The sequence below is a fragment of the Salmo salar genome, chromosome ssa04 (genome assembly GCF_905237065.1).
Source record: "Salmo salar chromosome ssa04, Ssal_v3.1, whole genome shotgun sequence".
NCBI classification, from domain to species: Eukaryota; Metazoa; Chordata; class Actinopteri; order Salmoniformes; family Salmonidae; genus Salmo; species Salmo salar.
The window spans coordinates 21772517-21800407 of record NC_059445.1 but is presented as its reverse complement, the minus strand read 5'-3'; the positions used below and the strand labels follow the sequence as shown (position 1 = coordinate 21800407).

The 27891-nt window shown below is 42.1% G+C and overlaps 1 protein-coding gene and 3 pseudogenes across 1 annotated transcript; 3 read left to right on the top strand and 1 right to left on the bottom strand.

Annotated features, from left to right (window-relative positions):
• Positions 1 to 6178: 6178 nt before the first annotated feature.
• Positions 6179 to 6970, bottom strand: LOC106592461 (choline transporter-like protein 1). Its single transcript, XM_014183811.2, has 3 exons — positions 6956 to 6970; positions 6644 to 6781; positions 6179 to 6436 (listed from the first exon to the last, which is right to left on the bottom strand). The coding sequence occupies exons 1-3, from the start codon at positions 6968 to 6970 to the stop codon at positions 6182 to 6184; spliced, it is 408 nt and encodes a 135-aa protein (XP_014039286.2). The 3' UTR covers positions 6179 to 6181.
• Positions 6971 to 10836: 3866 nt separating this feature from the next.
• LOC106592463 (E3 ubiquitin-protein ligase TRIM39-like) lies at positions 10837 to 13119 on the top strand (annotated as a pseudogene).
• A 2197-nt stretch (positions 13120 to 15316) lies between these two features.
• On the top strand, positions 15317 to 18276 carry LOC123742553 (erythroid membrane-associated protein-like; annotated as a pseudogene).
• Positions 18277 to 25308: 7032 nt separating this feature from the next.
• On the top strand, positions 25309 to 26890 carry LOC106602524 (E3 ubiquitin-protein ligase TRIM21-like; annotated as a pseudogene).
• Positions 26891 to 27891: the final 1001 nt, after the last annotated feature.

Here is a 27891-nt window from a genome sequence, read left to right as displayed (position 1 = left end):
CTCTTTACAACCATTGAATCTATATGTTTTTACCATGAGGTAACATCAAGTCATTTCATGTCCTCAATTTGCTCAACAGCCACACCATTCATTACCAGATTCAACTGAAGTCTAGAATTTAGGGAATGATTTGAACCCAATATAGTGCTCTTAGTTTTAGAGATGATCAGGACCAGATTATTACTGGCCACCCATTCTAAAAATGTACAATCTAGAAATTATGTGTAATTATGTTCTGGCCCTCAACCATCCACTCAAAACAAAATGGCCCGCTGCTGAATGTAGTTGATGATAAAGGATGTACTCAGCTATTGAACTGTTTGTTGATGTAGGTGAATGTAACAAAGGACTTAGTCTGCCTTAAAGCTGGTTATTGATACGCTAAGTGAACGTGATAAGGGACATACTCAGCCTTTGCGCTGGCTCTGGATCTGAGACACTGAATATGACAAGGGACGTAGTGTGCCTTTAAAGGCCCAATGTAGCCGTTTTCATCTCAATATCAAATGATTGCTGGATAACATTACTTTAATAGTTTCCATTAAAATGGTAAAACAAATATATATTTTTTTATTTATATTTGCAAAAACGATTGCTCAAGCAAGAATTTTGCTAGGAATCTCTGGGAGTGGTCTGAGTGAGGGACCTAATTGGAAGGGCCTAATGGGAGGGAGATGTAACCTGCAAACTAGCTGTTACTGGCAGAGAGGTTTGTAACTCTCTGTTATTGGTCTATTAACTTATATCGGCTGGTGATATCACCAGGCAGGCTATAAGTCCACCCATGCAACACCTGCTGATTAGAAGGTCCTGTGTAGATTGTATTTATAACCAGAAACTATCAGGAAATAACATAGATCAAATTCTTTCACACTTTTACTATGTTAGCAAAGACAGTAAAGTATGAAGATAGGCAGAAACTGCTTCTCCAATAGAAATCCCCATCACACTTGTAGGCGATGTCATGGTGACATTGGCTAGCTAATCTCATGCACAGCGTCAAAGCACGTCATCAGGTCTAACGGTCGTTTCGCACCGGAACGCGCCTTTGGAGTCTGTCAAATCAAAGGCAGTCCTTCGATATGAAGTTGTTTTTGACAAATGAAAACGTGTCAATTTGTCACTTTCACGAGGTTGGAGTAATAACATGTTCAAAGACTGAAGACATTGGTTTGAATTGAGGTTGTGTCTTTAGAGTTAGAGGAAATGGACAGGTAGGGAAGAATTGTTCACTTCTCTCATTGACTTTTCAAACCCAAAACCCTGGCCTGGTCTACTTGGTCTGTTTCGCAAGCCTTTTGGAAGTCTCTCGAAGTTGCTCCTCTGGATTTAAAATATTGACTGCACAGGGCCTTTAAGCTGGGTGTTGATACTGGGCAAGTACATACGATACATACTTTTCTTTGAGCTAGTTGTGGATGTGGGTGAATATGATCAAATCCATACTTTTCCTTTGAGCTGGTTGTGGATGTGGGTGTGGACAGGGTTCCTGGATTCACATATTTGTTTAAAAAAAACAAAAAAAATTGTGTTTGATTGAGCCTAATGTGCATCGATTATATTTTACACACATTTTTGGACAATATCACTTAACACTGTCTGCATTATATATGATTGATTGATCCAAAGGGCCGTATTTACACGTCATTGATGTTCCCTGTCACCCCTCCTTCAACATCAATCCACACTGGCAGGCCATCTTCTTAGAGACGATCAAAGATCCTTTTCACCAGGGCATGGTCGTGCCACTGGTATGACAGCTTCACAAGAGATGGAATCTTCTCCCTACCAGATAGAATGCAGTTGATACAAGCAAAGTTAGGACATTCTGGAAATGTTGGTTGTAGCCCCTGATGGTTGTCTTTTAAGAGGTAGGTAGTATGAGAATGTGGCTTAGACAATGCATACGCTGTGTGTGGCTTGGTTTCCCAGGTAGCACAGTAGGCCTACTTAGACCAATGGATGAGGGACACATGCTTACTCTAGAGATGCACAGTGTGTGAAATATGTATCTTTCACCTAAAGCACTTTACATTTTAGCATTCTCTCTGATGCCTCAAAAGCATGTTGACTCAGGATGGTAAGTTGGTGGTTGAAGGTATCCCTCTAGTGGTGTGGGGGCTGTGCTTTGGCAAAGTGGGTGGGGTTATATCCTGCCTGTTTGGTCCTGTCCGGGGTATCATCGGATGGGGCCACAGTGTCTGCTGACCCCTCCTGTCTCAGTCTCCAGTATTTATGCTGCAGTAGTTTATGTGTCGGGAGGCTAGGGTCAGTCTGTTATATCTGCAGTATTTCTCCAGTGTCCTGTGTGAATTTAAGTATGCTCTCTCTAATTTCCTCTTTCTCTCTCTCGGGGGACCTGAGCCCTAGGACCATGCCTCAGGATTACCTGGCATGATGACTCCTTGCTGTCCCCAGTCCACCTGGCCGTGCTGCTGCTCCAGTTTCAACTGTTCTGCCTGCGGCTATGGAACCCTGACCTGTTCACCGGACGTGCTACCTGTCCCAGACCTGCTGTTTTCAACTCTCTAGAGACAGCAGGAGCGGTAGAGATACTCTCAATGATCGGCTATGAAAAGCCAACTGAGATTTACTCCTGAGGTGCTGACCTGTTGCACCCTCGACAACTACTGTGATTATTATTATTTGACCATGCTGGTAATTTATGAACAATTGAACATCTTGGCCATGTTCTGTTATAATCTCTACCCGGCACAGCCAGAAGAGGACTGGCCACCCCTCATAGTCTGGTTCCTCTCTAGGTTTCTTCCTGGGTTTTGGCCTTTTTAGGGAGTTTTTCCTAGCCACTGTGCTTCTACACCTGCATTGCTTGCTGTTTGGGGTTTTAGGCTGGGTTTCTGTATAGCACTTTGAGATATCAGCTGATGTAAGAAGGGCTCTATAAATACATTTGATTTGATTTGACTGATGATGGTAATGTGCACAGCAAAGGGGGAATTTGTGGCTTAGACGTCCCTTGTTCTATGAATACAGAATTACAAACTCAATAAGCAGTAATGACCCAATGTTGCCACAAATAAGGAATTTACGCCCTATTCAGGTCCGGAACGATGCACCCATTTGATTGTATTTTAACCAAAGCTCAAGATCGCAGTCTTGGCATCGTAAAGGACCATAACTGTATTACCATTATTGCTCTTTGTTTTTGTTGTCAATTGTCTGTCAGTGTTTTATCTGTTGTTGTTTATGGATGCTGTGTGGGTTGTCTGCCACCAAGTGGCATGTTTTGTTATGTCCTGCATTTATGTTTTATAAACTCCAATAAAATATATGAAAGAGACAAACTTAGTAAGCAGTAATGACCCAATGTTGCCACAATTTAGGGATTGTCAGTGATGATCATGCATTGCCTTTAACATAAAACAACCTCAATATTTGTAGGACCTGCATTTCATTAGACACTTCTTCAGGCACCACAAGCAGCAGATGCAGGCTTTCAGCATACAGCGAGCACAGGCATTTTCCTACAAACAGTAAAGCATTTATTATCCATGTTAAGATATACAGAATACTTTACATTCTCATTTGAGGATACAATTTCAGAGGACAACGTGGATATTCAAATCATGTGACCTGTCAGTATGTTTACAATTTGTAAATGTGCATTTTAAAATATCTGGAAAAAACCATTTCCTTTCCATCGTTGAATCAGCATGTGTGATTGACTGGAGAGATGATGAGAGGGGCTGAGTTTTGACCATCATCATCATCAAAGGGGCTGAAGTATGGAAAGAGTTTCTCTGTAAAGGTGCAGCCAGTGAAAGAGTAGATATGAGACTATTAACTGGAATTAAAGTTATGTTGCTTTGATTATTCATATAATTTACCCATAATTATTACAGACTGAAAACTATCCTATTTAACACAAATATTTAATAGTATTAATTAAATATACTGTTTTGTTGGGTGGGTATATATATATATATATATATATATATATATATATATATATATATATATATATATATATATATATATATTGTTTTTAGGACATCCTGACACAAACCCATGTCCCCCATTGAACGGATCCTCTCCTGCCTCACAACTCTCACAAACACAGATGGACATAGCTTGTTTTCCTTTCTTTTATTACCCTGCACAAAAATGTTATCAAAAATACGATTGATTAAAACGTATGAAGGGAATAGAGATAGTCATATACGATCCCTTTGTTCATCGATGCAGTATTACACCTCAATAAGCAGTAATGACCCAATGTTTCCACAATTTAAGTATTGTCAGTTATGATCATTCATTGCCTCTGGCATAAGACAACCTCAATATTTGTAGGACCTGCATTTCATATATTAAACTAATATAAAACATCCTCATCAGAGTAAATGGCTCTTTCATATTTGATCCACCATATTAAAATGATCCTGTTAACAGGTGAGGACGAACAACTTTTCACAAATCAAAAATCACAAACTTAAAAAAATGTCCATGTAAGAACGTTTCTGTTATGCTAGTCAGTTATATTTGTCAAAATTGTATTAGATTTACCAATTCAAGACAAGATGCGAACATGATCATCATTACCACAATCCAAGAATTCATTTGAGATACAAAACACTTGTAGTGTACCGTGGTAGTGGTGACAAAATAACAGTGATGACATGGAATGCATTTTCAAAATCAATCACAATTCTTTGACTCAAAAGGCTTAACTTACAAACATCACCTCTCAGCCTGTAAAATAGCATGAAACTACACAAACAATATTCTTGATGGATGTACTTCTGTTAGCTAAAACATTTGTCACAAAAACACATTGTGCTTTTAAAAAAATCCAAAGCTTTCATGTAACGTGTTCCATAACTTAAAAACAGGTTACCAAAAATATTGTAGTCCCTGGAAGTGGTGTAATATCATGGAAACATTTGGAATGCCTTTTGGTTTGCGTCTTCTGGTTTGGTCAAGAAAAGTCCCACCTCCATGAGTCTACAACAATAAACAAATGGAGTGTTAAACTTTACTACCGTCTTCATCAGCGTCATCGTTTTGGGTATATCCTCACCTACATCCGAGGCGGCAGGTAGCCTAGTGGTTAGAGTGTTGGGCCAGTAATCGACAGGTTGGTGGCTCCAATCTCTGAGCTGACAAGGTAAAAATCTGTTGTTCTGTCCCTGAACAAGGCAGTTAACCCACTGTTCACAGGCTGCCATTGTACATAAGAATTTGTTCTTAACACACTTGCCTAGTTAAAAATATGAAATCTGACTCTAGATAATGGAGGTAAATGAATGTATTCTCTGTTGGAAAAGTTTTTTTAACTCACCATGGGCTTCATCTCACGACCGTCTCCATCTGCCTCCGGCCGATCCCTTCCCGCCATATTCTTACTGTTCTGTACAAACTCCTAAAGAGGGAGAGAGAAAGAGTGAGATAACAGGGTAAGTTTGGTGTAAAATGTGCACAAACGCTAATCGCCATTTGGAAATGGAGTAAAAGTGGTACTCGGTAAAAACAAAGGCTATGTTCCATTATCCACATTAACAAACCACTAAGAATGTACAGTGTGATACATTGGAATGCTAGTGTGGATAATGGAACAGAGACATATATACAGTGTTGTAAAGTACTTAAGCAAAGATACTTTAATGTACTACTTAAGTTGTTTTTTTAGGTGTCTGTACTTTACTATATATACTTTTGCCAACTTTTACTTTTACTTCACTACATTCTTAAAGAAAATAAGGTACTTTTTACTCCATACATTTTCCCTGACACCCAAAAGTACTCGTTACATTTTGACAGGAAAATGGTCTAATTCACACACTATTCAAGAGAACATCCCCGGTCATCCCTATTGCCTCTGATCTGGCAGACTCACGAAATACAAATTCTTTGTTTGTAAATTATGTCTGAGTGTTGGAGTGTGCCCCTGGCTATCCATCAATAAAAAAATAAAGAAAATTGTGCCGTCTTGTTTGCTTAATATAAGGATTTTTTTTAAATTATTTATACTTTTGATACTTAAATCCATTTTAGCAATTCCATTTACTTTTGATACTTAAGTATATTTAAAACCAAGTACTTTTATCTTTTACTCAAGTAGTATTTTACTGGGTAACTTTCACTTTTACTTTAGTCATTTTCTATTAAGGTATCTTTACTTTTACTCAAGTATGACGATTGGGTACTTTTTCCACCTCTGCATTTATAAGGCAGCGTCCCGATTCTCCATCCTTCTTCCAAAGTGAGCACGGCCGGGGCTGCCGTCGTTGTTCTTGGTGTCCACGGCGAAGCAGAGGAAGAGCACATCTACCACGATCTCAAAGACAGACAGGAAGCAGTGGGACACCAGCCAGGAGAACAGGCAGATGATGAGCAGGGGCAGGACCCACACCGTGTAGTCCCGCTGGAAGTTGAACTCCAGCACGCCAGCGAACGCCGTGCACGAGATGATCAGTACCTGGACTTACAACACACAGACACACTCATGGATGAAAGGAAAGATGGAGAGAAAGGGGGGTGGGAAAGGGAGAAAAGAGGAAAGAGAAAGAAAGATAGACATAGAGAAAAGAGAGACAACGATTAGTATTATTATACTAGAAAAATAAACACAAATAAGGAACTGACAATAAACAATCCAAAATTGGCATCGCTGTGCGGCCGTTACCTTTCCCAGGAAGAGGACAAAGTCCCTCACGGTGTTGATGGTGGCCAATCTGAGGGCATTCTCTACCAGGAGGATGAAGGTGTCACATGTCGACATACAGAAACTGCTGATGTTGAAACCTGTCGCCGTGTACGCGTTCTGTGGTGAAAACAGACAAAGAGACAGAAGTATCATCAATAGCCATTTGTGATTGCTGTCATCTTGGAATGAGTCTCGCTTATCAAATAGATTGTTGTCAATGATATTACGTGTAATAGTAAGAATAATCAACATCTCAGATGACAATCAATCTGATTCTGATCGAACACTTACTTGATTCAGATACATTAGAAACTTCTTCAGGCACCACAAGCAGCAGATGCAGGTTTTCAGCATACAGCGAGTACAGTCATTTAACTACAAACAGTAAAGACATTGAGCTTTAGTTCTCCACCCATTGTCTGGCTTGACTTGACAAACTGGTAGTTGTCATACGTGAAAATGTGTATATTTAAAGGCACAATCTGGGATATTTCATGCTGCTAATGTAGCCCTTCCTGCAGTCAAATTACCTAATGGCTTCATGGGTGGAATGTTATAAATATCTCTCAGAATTTCAGAATGAATAAACATTATTTTTTTAAATAAGCCGAAATTCTGGTTTTTCTATGTCAAACAGTTTTGTTATATTTCAGTCTTCTGTGATGTATATAAAGTGTAATATTGGAATGTAAACTCAAAATGTATTACATTTCAACTCTATATTTGACATGGTATAAGTGTATTATTTTTGTTAAGCCCATAACCATGTGTGTGAGGTGTATACTTTTGTTTCAAAGAAGATTTGTTAAGTCTACCAAGAATAACTCTGTGACCCTGATATAGCCCACTGCAGTAAAAGGTTCATTAATGATCAATTGTACCTCACACTAAGTATGAATTTGTCCTGCTGGGTGACCTAAACTGGGACATGCTTAAACCACCTGACCAAGTCCTACAGCAATGGGACTCCCTAAATCTTTCTCAGATTATTACCAATCCCACCACGTATGACTCCAAACACCCAGAAAAGGCTACTCTCCTCGATGTTATCCTCACAAATAATCCTAATAGGTATCAGTCTGTTTTTTTCTGTAGTGACCTTAGTGATCACTGTTTTTCAGCCTGTGTTTGTAATGGCTGCTCAGTGAAACCACCTGTCCTGAATTGTCATAGACGCTTGCTCTAAAACTTTAATGAGCAAGCCTTCCTCCATGAACTGGCCTCTGTAAAATGGTTTAGAATCAGCTCTGTTGAAGACGCTTGGACCTTCTTTTTTAAATATTTTCAGTGGTATTGTTAACAGACACGCCCCCGTAAAGAAAATTATAATTAAAAACAGGTTCAGCCCCTGGTTCGACCGTGATCTTCCAGAGTTACTCCACCTCAAGAATTGCATTTGGCAAAAGGCTCAGCACACGCATAATCAAGCTGACTGGCTCTCGTATAGTGTTCTCTCGGGTATGCAATCTGGTTTCCGCTCAGTTTATGGATGTGTCACTGCAACCTTAAAGGTCCTCAATGATGTCACCATTGCCCTTGATTCTAAGCAATATTGTGCTGCTATTTTTATTGACATGGCCAAAGCTTTTGATACGGTAGACCATTCCATTCTTGTGGGCCGGCTAAGGAGTATTGGTGTATCTGAGGGGTCTTTGGCCTAGTTTGCTAACTTCCTCTATGTATGTATAAAGTCAGAAAATCTGCTGTTTAACCTGTTTGGGCTAGGGGGCAGTATTTTCACGGCCGGATAAAAAAACGTACCCTATTTAAACTGGTTACTACTCTTGCCCAGAAATGAGAATATGCATATAATTAGTAGATTTGGATAGAACACACTCTAAAGTTTCTAAAACTGTTTTAATGGTGTCTGTGACTATAACAGAACTCATATGGCAGGCCAAAACCTGAGAAGATTCCATACAAGAAGTGCCCTGTCTGACAATTTGTTGTCCTTCTGTTGCATCTCTATCAAAAATACAGCATCTGTGCTGTAACATGACACTTTCTAAGGCTTCCATTGGCTCTCTAAACCCGCCAGAAAGTGGAATGGGGTGTCTGCTGTCTCTGGGCAAAGTACAGCAGCAGAGTTTGTAAGTGGTCAGCCTGGGGACAGTGAGACTCAGATGCGCATTCACGAGACTTCTCTATTTTTTTCTTTCAGTCTTTGAATGAATACTACGTTGCCCGGTTGGAATATTATCGCTATTTTACGAGAAAAGTAGCATAAAAATTGCTTTTAAACAGCGTTTGACATGCTTCTAAGTACGGTAATGGAATATTTTGACATTTTTTTGTCACGAAATGCGCTCGCACGTTACCATTTGGATAGTGACCCGAACGCACGAACAAAACTGAGGTATTTTGATATAACTATGGATTATTTGGAACCAAAACAACATTTGTTGTTGAAGTAGAAGTCCTGGGAGTGCATTTTGACGAAGAACAGCAAAGGTAATCCAAATTTTCTAATAGTAATTCTGAGTTTATTGAGCCCCGACGTTGGCAGGTGTCTGAATAGCTAGCCTGTGATGGACGAGCAATGTACTCAGAATATTACAAAATGTGCTTTCGCCGAAAAGCTATTTTAAAATCTGGCACCGCGATTGCATAAAGGAGTTCTGTATCTATAATTCTTAAAATAATTGTTATGTATTTTGTCAACGTTTATCATGAGTAATTTATTAAATTCACCGGAAGTTTTCGGTGGGTATGCTAGTTCTGAACATCACATGCTAATGTAAAAAGCTGTTTTTTGATATAAATATGAACTTGATTGAACAAAACATGCATGTATTGTTTAAGCCACTGCCTCTCACCAAGGGAGTACCACAAGGCTCGATCCTAGGCCCCACACTCTTCTCAATTTACATCAACAACATAGCTCAGGCAGTAGGAAGCATCCATTTATATGCAGATGATAGTCTTATACTCAGCTGGCCCCTCCCCGGATTTTGTGTTAAATGCTCTACAACAAAGCTTTCTTAGTGTCCAACAAGCTTTCTCAGGCTAAAGTTAAATCTAGATTTTTCCTCTATCATAATCGCTCCTCTTTCACCCCAGCTGCCAAACTAACCCTGATTCTGATGACCATCCTACCCATGCTAGATTACAGAGATGTAATTTATAGATCGGCAGGTAAGGGTGCTCTCGAGCGGTTCTTTACCATTCGGCCGTCAGATTTGCCACCAATGCTCCTTATAGGACACATCACTGCACTCTATACTCCTCTGTAAACTGGTCATCTCTGTAAACTGGTCATCGCAAGAACCACTGGTTGATGCTAATTCATAAAACCCTCTTAGGCCTCACTCCCCCCTATCTGAAATATCTACCGCAGCCCTCATCCTCCACATACAACACCCGTTGTACCAGTCACATTCTGTTAAAGGTCCCCAAAGCACACACATCCCTGGGTCGCTCCTCTTTTCAGTTCGCTGCAGCTAGCGACTGGAACGAGCTGCAACAAACACTCAAACTGGACAGTTTTATCTCATTCTCTTCATTCAAAGACTCAATCATGGACACTCTTACTGACAGTTGTGGCTGCTTTGAGTGATGTATTGTTTGTTGTCTCAACATTCATGCCCTTTGTGCTGTTGTCTGTGCCCAATAATGTTTGTACCATGTTTTGTGCTGCTACCATGTTGTGTTTCTACCATGTTGTTGCTATGTTGTGTTGCTACCATGCTGTGTTGCCATGTGTTGCTGCTTTGCTATGGTATTGTCTTAGGTCTCTCTTTATGTAGTGTTGTGTTGTCTCTCTTGTCGTGATGTACGTTTTGTCCTATATTTACATTTAATTTATTTACACATTTTAATCCCAGCCCCTGTCTCCGCAGGTGGCCTTTTGTCTTTTGGTAGGCCGTCATTGTAAGTAAGAATTTGTTCTTAACTGACTTGTTTAGTTAAATAAAGGTTAAATATAAGTACCTAGACTGACAGTATTTGTTTATCCCCTGTGAATTCTATTGTAGTTGATGTCTTTAAAGAAAAACTTCAATACATCTGCAGTAATTCCTTGTTTAGCATTTCTGATTCACACTTTTGTATCAAGAATGTATCAAGAATGAAGAGAGATCAGACATGTGAAGGGTTAATTCTGTTCCAGAGCACAGATTCGCACTGGGTGGGGAGCAGCATGTCAACATCACTTTACTGAAGTGAAACTGAAGTGTGTAGACGTACTGTATGTTGCGCACACAAGCAAACGTTCTAACTCTTCTGAAACAAATGCTAAGGCAGCTCTTTTTTTTATACTACACTATATAGTACTAAAAAATCAGAGAAAGCGCCCACACTCTTTCACACACACAGATACAGGTGAGTAGAGATTAACAAGGGCAGGTGAAGATACATTCTACTGTGTGAATTCTTGTATTCTCTTGTTTGCTTTATCGACTACAGTACCTATGTTTAACTTAATTTTGTACCATGACTAATTTAAACTGTATGTTGTATGGTGAAACAACTTTAATCAACATTGGTTAGTGTCTCTAAATGCCATGTTGACAGTGGCACTGAAACTATCAAGAGCTGAATCATTCCAGGAAATAATTTATAGTTCCACCTTTGTCTAGATATGGCTTCCTCCAGTATTCTCCTGTCTGAAGAGCAGTTCCTGTGCTCTATCTGTCTGGATGTGTTCACTGAGCCAGTCACCACTTCTTGTGGACACAACTTCTGCATTGACTGTATCACAAAGTACTGGAATAGCAAGGACCTGTGTCACTGTCCGCTGTGTAAGGAGAAATTCTCCAAACGACCTAAACTTCGTGTCAACACAATGTTAAGAGAAGTTGTAGGGAATTTTAAAAGCTTGAGAGACAGAGGCAAAGATGAGTCCCCTGCCAAACTTGGAAAAGTGCCCTGTGACGTCTGCACTGGGACGAAGCGCAAGGCCCTGAAGTCCTGCCTGGTGTGTCTGGCTTCTTACTGTGAGACTCACCTGGATCCTCATCATATAGCCCCAGCCTTCAAGAGGCACAAACTGGTCGACCCTGTGGAGAACCTGGAAGACAGGATCTGCAAGAAGCATGACAGACTCCTGGAGCTGTTCTGTAGGACTGACCAGACATGTGTGTGTCAAACATGTGTGTCAAGCAGACCACAAGACTCATGACACTGTCCCTATAGAGGAAGAGTGTGGAGAGAGGAAGGCTCAGCTGGGGAAAACTGAGGCAGAAGTGCAGCAGATAATCCAGGAGAGACTGAAGAAGGTTAAAGAGATCAAACTCTCAGTAGATCTCAGCAAGAGAGATGCAGAGAGGGAGAGAGCAGACAGCATACAGGTCTTCACTGCTTTGGTTCACTCCATTGAGAAAAGCCAGGCGGAACTGATTGAGGTGATTGAGGAGAAGCAGAAAGCAGTAGAGAGGCAGGCTGAAGGGCTCATTAAAGAACTGGATCAGGAAATCACTGAGCTAAAGAGGAGAAGCACTGATCTGAAGCAGCTCTCACAGACTGAGGACCACCTCCAACTTCTCCAGAGCTTCCCATCCATAGTGTGCAACCCTCAACCCACCAAGGACTGGTCTGAGATCAGTGTTCACAGTGATCTGTGTGTGGGGACTGTTAGGAAAGCAGTGTCTCAGCTGGAGGAGACACTGAATAAAGAGATGGAGAAGCTGCCTGAAGTCAAACTGAAGAGGATTCAGCAGTATGCAGTGGATGTGACTCTGGACCCTGATACAGCAAATCTCTATCTCATCCTGTCTGAGGATGGGAAACAAGTAAGACTTCAAAATACACCACAGAATCTTCCTGACAATCCAAAAAGGTTTAATCAGTATTTAATTGTCCTTGGAAAGGATGGCTTCTCCTCAGGAAGATTTTATTATGAGGTGACAGTTAAGGGGAAGACTGACTGGGATTTAGGAGTGGCCAGAGAGTCCACTGACAGGAAGGGGATTATATCACCTAGTTCTGAGGATGGAGTCTGGACTGTGGTCCTGAGGGATTGGAATCAGTACACAGCCTGTGCCTCCCCCAAGTTTATCTCTCCCTGATAGAGAAACCCCAGAAGGTGGGCGTGTTTGTGGACTATGAGGTGGGTCAGGTCTCCTTTTATGATGTGGAGGCCAAGTCTCATATCTACTCTTTCACTGGCTGCACTTTCACTGAGAAGCTCTACCCATACTTCAGCCCCTGTGATAATGATGATGGTAAAAACTCAGCTCCTCTCATCATATCTCCTGTCAATCACACACACTGATTAAACAATGGAACTAACTTATAACTTACAAATCATGAAATATATCAATATATTTACAAAATAGTATATTTATTCATGTGACATGGCACACGATTAGAATATCCACAGATGTCCTCTGAAATAGTATCAACAAATGAAAATGGAAACTGTTTTGTACATCTAAACCACGGATAATAAATGCTTGTATTTGCTGAAAACGAAGACTATCAACTGGAATGAATTTAAATAAAAGTTATACAAGGTATGTTGCTTTGATTATTTATATAATTTACCCACAATTATTTTAGGGAAAATTTTCCTTTAAAGCAGGGTTCACCAAGTGTTGGACATATAAGAGTGTAAAAACACCAGGAAATAATCTCCAATTTATTTACATTTTGGAAACCTGTTCCAAAGTATTCCAACGCATAATAGAGACACGTGATCGTATACAAATGTAAGCAAGGATTGAAATGATTACGTTTCCATCAAATGTTATATCTGTTTGTGCTTTGTGCAGTCATTTTTTATTTAATTTATTAGGATCCCCATTAGCCGACGTCAATGGCAACAGCTAGTTTTACTGGGGTCCAACACATAACAAAAAATACATTACAGACAAAATACTTGAAAATGTACATACATTTAAAATATTAACATCTAATGCTCATCTATCAGTTACATATACATGTCACTACATACACACAAAAAGTAGGTCACATGGGGGAGAGGCGTTGTGTCATGAGGTGTTGCTTTATTTGTTTTTTGAAACCAGGTTTGCTCTTCAATACTTGGGCTAATGAGATGGAATGGAGTTCCATACATTCATGTCTCTGTATAATACTGTTCGATTCCTTGAATTTGTTCTGGAACTAGGGACTGTGAAAAGACCCCTGGTGGCACGTCTGGTGGGGTAAGTGTATGTGTCAGAGCTGTGTATAAGTTGACTATGCTAACCATTTGGAATTTCCAACATATGTTTCTTATACAAACAAGAAGTGATGCAGTCAGTTTGTCCTCAACTCTTAGCCAAGAGAGACTGGCATGCCTAGTATTAATATTAGCCCTCTGATTACAATGAAGAGCAAAATGTCCCACACTATTCTGGGCCAGCTACAACTAAACTAGGTCCGTCCTTGCAGCACTTGACCATATGACTAGAGAATAATCAAGATAAGATAAAACTGGAGCCTGCAGAACTTGCTATGTGGAGTGTGGTGTCTTAAACGCAGAGCATCTCTTTATTACGGACAGACCTTTCCCCCTCTTTACAACCATTGAATCTATATGTTTTTACCATGAGGTAACATCAAGTCATTTCATGTCCTCAATTTGCTCAACATCCACACCATTCATTACAAGATTCAACTGAAGTCTAGAATTTAGGGAATGATTTGAACCCAATATAGTGCTCTTAGTTTTAGAGATGATCAGGACCAGATTATTACTGGCCACCCATTCTAAAAATGTACAATCTAGAAATTATGTGTAATTATGTTCTGGCCCTCAACCATCCACTGAAAACAAAATGTCCCGCTGCTGAATCTAGTTGATGATAAAGGACGTACTAAGCTTTTGAACTGTTTGTGGATGAATGTGACAAGGGACTTAGTCTGCCTTAAAGCTGGTTATTGATAATCTAAGTGAATGTGATAAGGGACATACTCAGCCTTTGCGCTGGCTCTGGATCTAAGACACTGAATATGACAAGGGACATACTGTGCCTTTAAAGGCCCAATGTAGCCGTTTTCATCTCAATATCAAATCATTGCTGGATAACATTACTGTAATAGTTTCCAATAAAATGGTAAAACAAATATTTATTTATTTATATTTAGCAAAAAAACGATTGCTCAAGCAAGAATTTTGCTAGGACTGTCTGGGAGTGGTCTGAGTGAGGGACCTAATTGGAAGGGCCTAATGGGAGGGAGATGTAACCTGAAAACTAGCTGTTACTGGCAGAGAGGTTTGTAACTCTCTGTTATTGGTCTATTAATTTATATCGGCTGGTGATGTCACCAGGCAGGCTATAAGTCCACCCATGCAACACCTGCTGATTAGAAGGTCCTGTGTAGATTGTATTTATAACCAGAAACTATCAGGAAATAACACTGATCAAATTCTTTCACACTTTTACTATGTTAGCAAAGACAGTAGAGTATGAAGATAGGCAGAAACTGCTTCTCCAATGAAATCCCCGTCACACTTGTAGGCGACATCATGGTGATGTTGGCTAGCTAATCAGATGCACAGCGTAGAAGCACGTCATCAGGTCTACCGGTCGTTTCGTGTCGAATTGCGCCTTTGGATGCCGTAAAATCAAAGGCAGTCCTTCGATATGAAGTTGTATTTGACAAATGAAAACGTGTCAATTTGTCACTTTCACGAGGTTGGAGTAATAACATGTTCAAAGACTGAAGACATTGGTTTGAATTGAGGTTGTGACTTTAGAGTTAGAGAAAATGGACAGGTAGGGAAGCATTGTTCACTTCCCTCATTGACTTTCAAACCCAAAACCCCGGCCTGGTCTACTTGGTCTGTTTCGCAAGCCTTTTGGAAGTCTCTCGAAGTTGTTCCTCTGGATTTAAAATGTTGACTGCACAGGGCCTTTAAGCTGGGTGTTGATACTGTGCAAGTACATACAATACATACTTTTCTTTGAGCTAGTTGTGGATGTGGGTCAATTTGATAAAATCCATACTTTTCCTTTGAGCTGGTTGTGGATGTGGGTGAGGACAGGGTTCCTGGATTCACATATTTGTTTTCTAATAAAACTATTTGTGTTTGATTGAGCCTAATGTGCACCGATTGTATTTTACACACATGTTTGGACAATATCACTTAACACTGTCTGCATTATATATGATTGATTGATCCACAGGGCCATATTTTCACATCATTGATGTTCCCTGTCACCCCTCTTTCAACATCCATCCACACTGGCAGGCCGTCTTCTTAGGGACGATCAAAGATCCTTTCCACCAGGGCCTGGTCGTGCCACTGGTATGACAGCATCACATGAGATGGCATCTTCTCCTCTCCAGATAGAATGCAGTTGACACAGGCAAAGTTAGGACATTCTGGCAATGTTGGCTGTATCCCCTGATGGTTGTCTTTTAAGAGGTAGGTAGTATGAGAATGTGGCTTAGACAATGCATACGCTGTGTGTGGCTTGGTTTCCCAGGGAGCACAGTAGGCCTACTTAGACCAATGGATGAGGGACACATGCTTACTCTAGAGATGCACAGTGTGTGAAATATGTATCTTTCACCTAAAGCACTTTACATTTTAGCATTCTCTCTGATGCCTCAAAAGCATGTTGACTCAGGATGGTAAGTTGGTGGTTGAAGGTATCCCTCTAGTTGTGTGGGGGCTGTGCTTTGGCAAAGTGGGTGGGGTTATATCCTGCCTGTTTGGCCCTGTCTGGTATCATCGGATGGGGCCACAGTGTCTCCTGACCCCTCCTGTCTCAGTCTCCAGTATTTATGCTGCAGTAGTTTATGTGTCGGGAGGCTAGGGTCAGTCTGTTATATCTGGAGTATTTCTCCAGTGTCCTGTGTGAATTTAAGTATGCTCTCTCTAATTTCCTCTTTCTCTCTTTCTCTCTCTCGGGGGACCTGAGCCCTAGGACCATGCCTCAGGATTACCTGGCATGATGACTCCTTGCTGTCCCCAGTCCACCTGGCCGTGCTGCTGCTCCAGTTTCAACTGTTCTGCCTGAAGGGATCATTGAAGATCTGGAGCAGGAAATCACTGAGCTAAAGAGGAGAAGCACTGATCTGAAGCAGCTCTCACAGACTGAGGACCACCTCCAACTTCTCCAGAACTACCCATCACTAGTGTTTACCCCTCCACCCACCAAGAACTGGTCTGAGATCAGTGTTCACAGTGATCTGTGTGTTGGGACTGTGAGGAGAGCAGTGTCTCAGCTGGAGGAGACACTGAATAAAGAGATGGAGAATCTGCCTGATGTCAAACTGAAGAGGATTCAGCAGTATGCGGTGGATGTGACTCTGTACCCTGATACAGCACATCCCAAACTCATCCTATCTAAGGATGGGAAACAAGTAAGATGTGGAGACACAGAACAGAATCTTCCTGACATTCCAAAAAGGTTGAATCACTATTTAATTGTCCTTGGAAAGGATGGCTTCTCCTCAGGGAGATTTTACTATGAGGTGACGGTTAAGGGTAAGGCTAGATAGACTTTAGGAGTGGTCAGAGAGTCCACTGACAGGAAGGGGTATGTATCACCTAGCCCTGAATATGGAGTCTGGACACTGGTCTTAATGGATGGGAATCAATACACAGCCTGTGCCTCCCCCCAAGTCATCCTGTTCCTGAGAGAGAAGCCCCAGAAGGTGGGGGTGTTTGTGGATTATGAGGAGGGTCTGGTCTCCTTTTATGATGTGGAGGCCAGGTCTCATATCTACTATTTCACTGTCTGCACCTTTAAAGATAAACTCTTTCCCTTCTTCGTCCCCTGTAATAATGATGATGGAAAAAACTCGGCTCCTCTCATCATCTCTCCTGTCAATCACACAGGCTGATTAAACGATGGAGAGAGAATAATTTTTTGGTTATTGTCCTAAATTTTAATTTGTGTTGAAACATGTTTTGAGCTTGTAATGTACCATAATGCATCTTTGAAAATTTGCTAAGATACACCTAATGAATACAACACAGCTTTGATGTCACCCACTGTCTCAAAAACAAATGATTTTGACCACTTGGAACTATTGGAAATAAAGCTTTTCCTCCTGACCGTGGATGTAGTTGAATGTGAGAAAATACTTGCCTTTGAGATGGTTATTGGTCTATGACAGGGAATGTAATAAAGGACATACTTTTCCTTTGAGCTGGTTGTGGATATAGGTGAGGATGAGGCCAGGGATCTTCACCAAGGTGATGATGAAGGAGCCTTTGGCCACGTTGCCCAGGTTGTAGTGGGCCAGATGCATCATAGAGGAAATATGGGGTCAGGGCCAGCTGAGGTTTATTCCTGATGTTCAACACAGGGTACAGGAAAAGAGGGGTTGGAATAGTATAAGTGGTACATTACAAACCTGGGTTCAAATAGTATTTGTTTTCTTTCAAATACTTTTGCCGTTTGATTGAGCCGGTATGGAGTGCCAGATGGGCGGGGTCTGTACTTTAGGGACTATTCCATTGGTTCAACCGCATCAGGCGAGATCAATGAAGTCCTCTGCATTAAAATGTTATAAAACATATTCTGGGTTGAACTCTGCTTTCATTTATGAATAAATATACACTTCTAGGCAATTCCTTTTTCTACAGAGTATTACAAACTCAAGCCATCATTTTGGGATTGTCAGTTATGATCATTCATTGCCTTTGACATAAGGCAAACTAAGCACTTGTAGGACCTGCATTTAATATGTTCAACTAATAAATAACTTCCTCATCAGAGTTAATGGCTCTTTCATATTTCATCCACTGTAGTAAAATTATCCTGTTAACAGGCGAGGACAAACACCTTTTCACAAATCAAAAAATCACAAATCACAAACTTTCAAAAATGTCCATGAAAGAACTTTTCTGTTATGCTAGTCAGTTGTATTTCTCAAAATTGTATTAGATGTACAAATACAAGACAAGAAGTGACCATGATCATCATTACCACAATCCCAAAAGTCATTTGAGATACAAAACACTTGTAGTGTACCGTAGTAGTATTTACAAAATAACAGTGGGGACATGGAATGCATTTGAATATTCTCTCACAGTACTTTGACCCAGAAAAAGCTTAACTAAAAAACATCAACTCTACAGCCTATAAAATAGCACCAAACTATACTACAATATTCTTGACGGATGTACTTATGTTACATAAAATATTTGTTACAAAAACAAATCGTGCTTTTTTTTTTAAACTAAGTGTGCCATAAATTAATAAACAGGTTATCAAAAATATTGTAGTCTCTGGGACTGGAGTGATTGCACATGGATTCAAGAAAACCTCTGGAATGGCTTTTGGTTTCTGTCTTCAGGTTTGGTTTTTCAAGCAAAAGTCCCTCCTCCATGAGTCTACAACAATAAACAAATGGAGTGTTAATCTTTACTATTGTTTTCATCAGCATCATCATTTTGTGTACATGACTCTAGATTATGGAGGTAAATGAATGAATTCTCTGTTGTAAAAGTTCGGTTAACTCACTGTGGACTTCATCTCTCTCTCAACTGTTCTCTACAAACTCCTAGAGAGAGAGAGAGAGAGAGAGAGAGAGAAAAGATAATGTGAAAAGCGTGTTGGTTGACGAGATAACAAGGTGAGCTCTGTTTAAAATGTGCAAAAAACGCTATTCGCCATATATAAATGGATTGGTACTCTGCAAAACACCAGTCTCAACGTCAACAGTGAAGAGGCGACTCCGGGATGCTTGCCTTCTAGGCAGAGTTGCAAAGAAAAAGCCGTATCTCAGACTGGCCAATAAAAATAAAAGATTAAGATGGTTAAAATAACACAAACACTGGACAGAGGAACTCTGCGTAGAAGGCCAGCATCCCGGAGTCGCCTCTGCCAGTTGAGGACTTGTGAGGCGTCTGTTTCTCAAACTAGACACTCTAATGTACTTGTCCTCTTGCTCAGTTGTGCAGCGGGGCCTTCCACTCCTCTTTCTATTCTGGTTAGGACCAGTTTGCTCTGTTCTGTGAAGGGAGTAGTACACAGTGTTACACGAGATCTTCAGTTTCTTGGCAATTTCTCACATGGGATATCCTTCATTTCTCAGAACAAGAAGAGACTGACGAGTTTCAGAAGAAAGGTCTTTATTTCTGGCCATTTTGAGCCTGTAATCGAACCCACAAATGCTGATGCTCCAGATACTGAACTAGTCTAAAGAAGGCCAGTTTTATTGCTTCTTTAATCAGAACAACAGTTTTCAGCTGTGCTAACATAATTGCAAAAGGATTTTCTAATGATCAATTAGACTTTTAAAATGATAAACTTGGATTAGCTAACACAACATGCCATTGGAACACAATAGTGATGGTTGCTGATAATGGGCCTCTGTACGCCTATGTAGATATTCCATTAACAAAATCAGGCGTTTCCAGCTACAATAGTCATTTACAACATTAACAATGTCTACACTGTATTTGTGATGAAGTTTATGTTATTTAATGGACAAAAAATGAGCTTTTCTTTCAAAAACAAGGACATTTCTAAGTGACCTCAAACTTTTGAACGGTAGTGTATATAAGGCTGCGTCACGATTCTCCACCCTTCCCCAAAGTGAGCACAACATTAATTTAACAATGGCGGAAACTCCCTCTAGAAAATGATTACCCCAATCCATTGCTTTTAAGTCCATGACAGGTGGAGAATCGGGACGCACCTATAGCCTCCCATGCAGCCTTGCCTCCCTTTCCCTCACCATGAGGGACTTGTCCATGTATAACTCTCGGCCGGGGCTGCCGTCATTGTGCTTGGTGTCCACCGCGAAGCAGAGGAAGAACACGTCAACCACAATCTCAAAGATAGACAGGAGGCCACCAGCCAGGAGAACCGGCAGACGATGAGCAGGGACAGGACCTACACCATGTAGTCCCGCTGGTAGTTGAGCGCCAACACACCGGCGAACGCCGTGCAGGAGACGGTCAGTACCTGGACACACACATATGAAGGAAAAGATGGAGAGAAAGGAAGGTGGGAAATGGAAAAAAGAGGAAAGAGAAAGAGACAAAGATAGAGAGAGTGATAGATTGAATTGCAATATTATGCTTGTAAAATACACACAAATGACGAACTGACAATAAACAATTACAAAATGGCGCAGTGTCGTGGAAATTACCACCAGGGACTCAAATTCAAACTTCTGATGTGCGGGACAGTCTCTTCGCCTGGGCACACACAGCATCTGTGTCGGGGCACCCGGGTATAGCCCGTACTATCGTCTGTCTCTCCACCAAGTACAGGTGGCCCACCTTGGCCCAGGATGTCCGGGTTTATGTGAGCAGCACCTAGTACCTCCCTTATGGCAAACTCCACCCACTGCCGGTTCCACAACGACCCTGGTCCCATCTCTCCTTGGACTTTGTCACAGACCTTCGTAGAGGTACACCACCATCCTGGTCGTTGTGGACCGGTTTTCCAAAGCCTGTCGTTTTATTCCTCTGCCTGGTCTCCCTATGGTCATGCACCACAGAGGCTCTCTTCTCTCACGTCTTCCTGCACTATGGGATCCCAGAGTACATCATGACTGACCGTGGTCCTCAGTTCACCTCCCGTGTCTTGAAGGCCTTCATGGAACGACTGGGGGTCACGGTCAGCCTCACCTCCGGGAACCGTCCCCAATCAAATGGGCAGGTGTAAAGGGTAAATCAGGAACTGGGTAGGTACCTTCGTTGTTACTGTCAGGACCGGCCAGGGGAGTGGGCTGCGTTTCTGCCTTGGGCAGAATATGCACAAAACTCCCTCCGTCACTCTTCCTCTAACCTCACACCCTTTCAGTGTGTTCTAGGCTATCAACCAGCCCTGGCACCCTGGCACCGGAGTCAGATCGAGGGTCCTGCAGAGGATGATTGGTTCCGGCGCTGAGGAGTTATGGAACACAGCGCACACCCGTCTCCAGCGCGTCGTCTTCCGGCAGAAGGTCTTTCACCCCGGTGACAGGATCTGGCTTTCTACGAAGGACCTGCCCCTCTGCTTGCCCTGCCGGCAGCTGAGCCCACGTTTTGTCAAGCCGTTCAAAGTCCTGAGGAGAGTCAATGAGGTGACGTACAGATTACATCTCCCCATCAATTACCGTATCTCACCCTCATTTCATGTATCTCTCCTCAGGTCGGTGGCATCTGGTCCCTGGGCTAGTGCTGGACCCCACAATGCACCTCCCCCTCCCTTGGATGTCAAGGAGGCCGCGGTGTACTCCGTCCGCAGGCTGTTGGACTCATGGCATCATGGGGGGTCTCTCCAGTACCTGGTTTACTGGGAGGGGTACGGTCCCAAAGAGCGGTGATGGGTTCCGGCGCGGGACGTACCTGGACCGTTCTCTCATTCGGGACTTCCACAGGCGTCGTCCCGCCGACCCGCACTGTGTCTTTGGGGTGGGTGGGGGTGGAGGGTACTGTCACACCAGCCTTCATTTTGGCTCCCCCTCCTGTTCAGCTCAGGCGTTCTGCGTTTCCGACATTCTAGCTGCTGCCAAACCTGTTGCTGGCAAACGCCCTTCACTCATCAACCCTGGACTTGTCTCATCATCATTACACACACCTGGTTCCAATCCCTACTCTATCACTGTATATATACTCCCTCTGTCATTTGTCTTTGTCAGTCATTGTAAATGTTGCTTGTTTTTCCTGAGAGGAATCTCTCCTACTATTATTTCCTGAGTACTTTATTATTTTGCACTTTGGGTTTTGTCCCGCTTTTATAGATTGTGCATGGATATATTTCAGTAGTTCTAAACCTGCAACTGCCTCCTGCCTACTCCTCTCTACACTTGTGACAATCGCCCTGCGGGCAGAGGAGAGAGAGTAAAGAGAGTAAAGGAATACTAAGGGGCGACATAACTCAGATGGTGTCCTTATAAGCAGACAATCATCTTTTATATATCTCTAACCCTGTGGAGTCTATACCCTATCTCTTGGACATGCTACAAGGTTTTGGGACATTCTCTGATTCTATGTTAAACCTAACAAAAAGCATGCTCCTCACGATTAATCAGTTAGCAGAAGGAATTGGGTATGCCAACTTCCCATTTTTGGTGGAGCATCAGGTCTTTACTAATTTGTGGATAAAGGTCACGCGCTCTTTTAAGGCTCTGTTTAAACATAACTTCAGTACACTCCTGGAGCGCACTAAGCAGGATTTCATAAGGTGGTCGTCTGTTCCCATTTCATTAGCAGGTCACATTAATTCTGTTAAGATGACTGTACTACCTAGGTTTTTGTACTTTTATTCCAAATGATACCCATTTTTCTGCCAAAGTCGATGTTCAAACAACTGGACAGCTACATTTCCAACTTCATTTGGAATAAGTCAAATCCACGAATGATAAAGGTATATCTAGAGAGACCTTGGCCCGCAGGCGGGCTGGGCCTTCCCAATTTTTACACTACTACTTGTCAGCAAATATATCTAAATGTGTTTATTGGGTTTCTACATTTGAAAACAAGGATGGTCCAACTTGGGCCATCATGGAGTTACAGCCAAGCCTTCCAACTTCTCCTGTCTCGCTCCTGTGCTCCCCACTGTCCATGAACCTTGGCAGCCATGTTTTGAATCCCATTGTCAAGAACTCTCTTAATAAAATCTGGTCCCAATTCCGAAATCACTTTAGACAAGCAAGCGGCTTCTCTCCATTAACATCTAATCATCTCTTCCCAGCATCACAGATTGACACAGCTTTCCAGTTCTGGCATAGGAACGGTCTGGTGTTTTTCTGTGATCTATTTGTTAATAACACATTTGTCTCATACGATACCCTGAGGGGTTGACCATAATATTCCAATACCCACTTTTTTAGATATCTGCAAACTCGCAGCTTTACTTAAAAAGATTTTCCTTCATTTCCACTAGAGCACACTCAGTGTCTAGTTGAGACGTACTTAGGTCTTAACCTGTATCTAAAGGGCACAATCTCCAAATTATACAACATAATACAGAACATTAATCCGCCTTCCTTGGCAAATACAAAATCTGCATGGGAGCAAGTCATGGGTGGTGAGCTACGCGATAATATATGGCAACAAAGTATTGAACGTATCCACACCTCATCATTTTGCATAAGGCATGGGCTCATTCAGTTTAAAGTTTTGCACCATCTCCATTACTCAAATGACAGACTGGCAAAAATAAACCCAAATGTGGACCCCAAGTGTTTGAGATGCCACCTGAGTCCAGCGACTGTTGGACACATGTTAGGGTCATGCACTATCTTTGAGTGGCTTCTGGGACCACATTTTAGAGGAATTCTCACATAAACTCGGCAAGAAAAGAAACGTCCCTTTTTCAGGACCCTGTCTTTCAAAGATAATTCGCAAAAATCCAAATAACTTCACAGATCTTCATTGTAAAGGGTTTAAAGACTGTTTCCCATGCTTGTTCAATGAACCATAAACAATTAATGAACATGCACCTGTGGAACGGTTGTTAAGACACTAACAGCTTACAGATGGTAGGCAATTAAGGTCACAGTTATGAAAACTTAGGACACTAAAGAGACCTTTCTACTGACTCTGAAAAACACCAAAAGAAAGATGCCCAGGGTCCCTGCTCATCTGCGTGAACGTGCCTTAGGCATGATGCAAGGAGGCATGAGGACTGCCGATGTGGTCAGGGCAATAAATTGCAATATCCGTACTGTGAGATGCCTAAGATAAGCGCTACAGGGAGACAGGATGGACAGCTGATCGTCCTCGCAGTGGCAGAATACGTGTAACAACACCTGCACAGGATTGGTACATCCAAACATCACACCTGCGGGACAGGTACAGGATGGCAACAACAATTCCCGAGTTACACCAGAAACTCACAATCCCTCCATCAGTGCTCAGACTGTCCGCAATAGGCTGAGAGAGGCTGGACTGAGGGCTTGTAGGCCTGCTGTAAAGCAGGTCCTCACCAAACATCACCGGCAACTACGTTGCCTATGGGCACAAACCCACCGTCGCTGGACCAGACAGGACTGGCAAAAGGTGTTCACTGACGAGTCCCGGTTTTGTCTTACCAGGAGTATGGTCGGATTTGCGTTTATCGTTGAAGGAATGAGCGTTACTCTGGAGCGGGATCGATTTGGAGGTGGAAGGTCCGTCATGGTCTGGGGCGGTGTGTCACAGCATCATCGGACTGAGCTTGTTGTCATTGCAGGCAATCTCAACGCTGTGCGTTACAGGGAAGACATCCTCCTCCATCATGTGGTACCCTTCCTGCAGGCTCATCCTGACATGACCCTCCAGCATGACAATGCCACTAGCCACACTGCTCGTTCTGTGCGTGATTTCCTGCAAGACAGGAATGTCAGTGTTCTGCCATGGCCAGCGAAGAGCCCGGATCTCAATCCCATTGAGCACGTCTGGGACCTGTTGGATCGGAGGGTGAGGGCTAGGGCCATTCCCCCCAAAAATGTCCGGGAACTTGCAGGTGCCTTGCTGGAAGAGTGGAGTAACATCTCACAGCAAGAACTGGCAAATCTGGTGCAGTCCATGAGGAGGAGATGCACTGCAGTACTTAATGCAGCTGGTGGCCACACCAGATACTGACTGTTACTGTTATTTTTGATTTTGACCCCCGTTTGTTCAGGGACACATTATTCAATTTCTGTTAGTCACGTGTCTGTGGAACTTGTTCAGTTTATGTCTCAGTTGTTGAATCTTATGTTCATACAAATATATACACATGTTACATTTGATGAAAATAAACTCAGTTGACAGTGAGAGGATCTTTGATCGTTTCTTTTTTTGCTGAGTTTAGTTCCTCCTTCTCTTTCTAGATATGGCTTCCTTCAGCAGTCTCCCATTCCTGTGCTCTATCTGTCTGGATGTGTTCAATGAGCCAGTCTCCACTTCATGTGGACATAACTTCTGCATGACCTGTATAAAAGAGTACTGGGATAGCCAGGGCCTGTGTCAATGTTCAATGTGTAAGGAGAAGTTCTCCAGACCAACTAAGCTTTGTGTTAACACAACCTTTAGAGAGGTTGTAGAGAATTATAAAAGGTTGAGTGACAGAGGTAAAGATGAGTCCCCTGCCATACCTGTAAAAGTGCACTGTGATGTCTGCACTGGGACGAAGCTCAGTGCCATGAAGTCCTTGCTGCTCTGTCTAACCTCTTACTGTGAGACTCACCTGGAGCCTCATCATACCCTTAAAGAGACACAAACTGATCAACCCTGTGGAGAACCTGGAAGACAGGATCTGTAAGAAACATGACAGACTCCTTGAGCTGTTCTGTAGGACTGACCAGACATGTGTGTGTCAGTTCTGCACTGAGGGAGACCACAAGACTCATGACACTGTCCCTATAGAGGAAGAGTGTGGAGAGAGGAAGGCTCAGCTGGGGAAAACTGAGGCAGAAGTGCAGCAGATTATCCAGGAGAGACTGAAGAAGGTTAAAAAGATCAGACTCTCAGTAGATCTTAGCATGAGAGAAACAGAGGGAGAAAGTGGACAGCGTAAAGGTCTTCACTGCTCTGGTGCGCTCCATTGCGAAAAGCCAGGTTGAGCTCATTGGGGAGGTTGAAAACAGAAAGCAGTAGAGAGGCAGGCTGAAGGGCTCATTATAGAGCTGGAGCAGGAAATCACTGAGCTGAAGAGGAGAAGCACTGAGCTGAAGCAGCTCCCATACACTGAGGACCACCAACTTCCCCAGAGCTTCCCGTCCGTAGTGTGCACTCCTCCACCCACCAAGGACTGGTCTGAGATCAGTGTTCACAGGACTGTGAGGAGAGCTGTGTCTCATCTGGACGAGACACTGAATAAAGAGATGGAGAAGCTGCTTGAAGTCAAACTGAAGAGGATTCAGCAGTATGCAGTGGATGTGACTCTGGACCCTGATACAGCACATCTCTATCTCATCCTGTCTGAGGATGGAAAACAAGTGAGAACTGGAGACACGGAACTGAATCTTCCTGACAATCCAAAAAGTTTTGATCATTTTACCATTCTCCTTTTAAAGGATGGTTTCTCCTCAGGGAGATTTTAGTATGAAGTTACGGTTAAGGGTAAGGCTAGGTGGGATTTAGGAGTGGCCAGAGAGTCCACTGACAAGAAGGGGAATATCACACTGAGTCCTGAACATGGAGTCTGGACTGTGATGCTAAGGGATTGAAAGGAGTACACAGCCTGTGCCTCACCGCAAGTCTGTCTCTCCCTGAGAAAGAAGCCCCAGAAGGTGGGGGTGTTTGTGGACTATGAGGAGGGTCAGGTCTCCTTTTATGAAGTGGAGGCCAAGTCTCATATCTACTCTTTCACTTGCTGCACCTTTACAGAGAAAATCTTCTTCAGTCCCTGTAGTGATGATAGTGGTAAAATGTTTGCCCCCCTCATAATCTCTCCTGTCAATCACAAACATTGATTAAACAAAGGACTTACTCGTCCTTTAAAGCTGCAATACGTAACTTTTTGGGCTGCCTGACCAAATTCACATAGAAATGTACATTATAGATCTGTCATTGTCATTCAAAGCAAGTCTAAGAAGCGGTAGATCTGTTGTATGTGCATTATTTCTATGCTTCCCGTTCTTAAGTTTTGTATGGTGTCTTTTACTTTTGATCAACAGTTTCAAACCGCTGAAAATACTATATTTTAGGTTATGGAAAATATATTTTACAGCGGTTTAGATGGTACAATGATTCTCTACACTATACTTGTTTTTTTTCTGTCACAAACTGAATTTAGGCGAACTATTAGAATTTTAGCAACCAGGAAACGGGAGTGATTTCTTTATCATGCATCCATAAGCTGTTTGTTGGTACTGTATAAGCGAATGTCATAAAGGACTTACTTTTCCTTTGATCTGGTAGTGGATGTAGGTCATTGTGAAAAAGGACTTTAAGCTGGTTGTTGATACTGCATAAGTGAATGTGGTAAAGGGCCCACTCAGCCTTTGAGCTGGTTCCACAGTTCTGTACTTCGATAAAGGACATACTTTTCCTTTGAGCTGGCTGTGGATCCAAGACCGTTTGTGATAAGGGAAGTAATGTGCCTATAAGCTGGTTGTTGGTTTAGGATAGTGACTGAATATGATGAAATACATGCTTGAGCTGCTTGTACAGTGCCTTCAGAAAGTACTCACACCCCTTGACTTATTCCACATTTTGTTGTATTACAGCCCGAATTCAAAATATATCTTTTTTTCACCCATCTACACACAATACCAGATAATAACAAAGTAATTATTTGCAAATGTAAGTACACTAATCAGATTTACATAAGTATTCACACCCTGTAGTCAATACATGCTAGAATTGCTTTTGGCAGAAATTACAATGGAGTCTTTCTGGGTAAGTCTCTAAGAGCTTTGCTTGCCTGGATTGTACATTATTCTTTATAAAATTCTTCAAGCTTTGTTAAGTT

Coding starts and splice junctions, on each gene's coding strand:
- LOC106592461 (XM_014183811.2), bottom strand. Junction 6,437..6,643: donor TTGTCCTCTTCCTGGGAAAG/GTAACGGCCGCA, acceptor TTGTAAGTCCAG/GTACTGATCATCTCGTGCAC.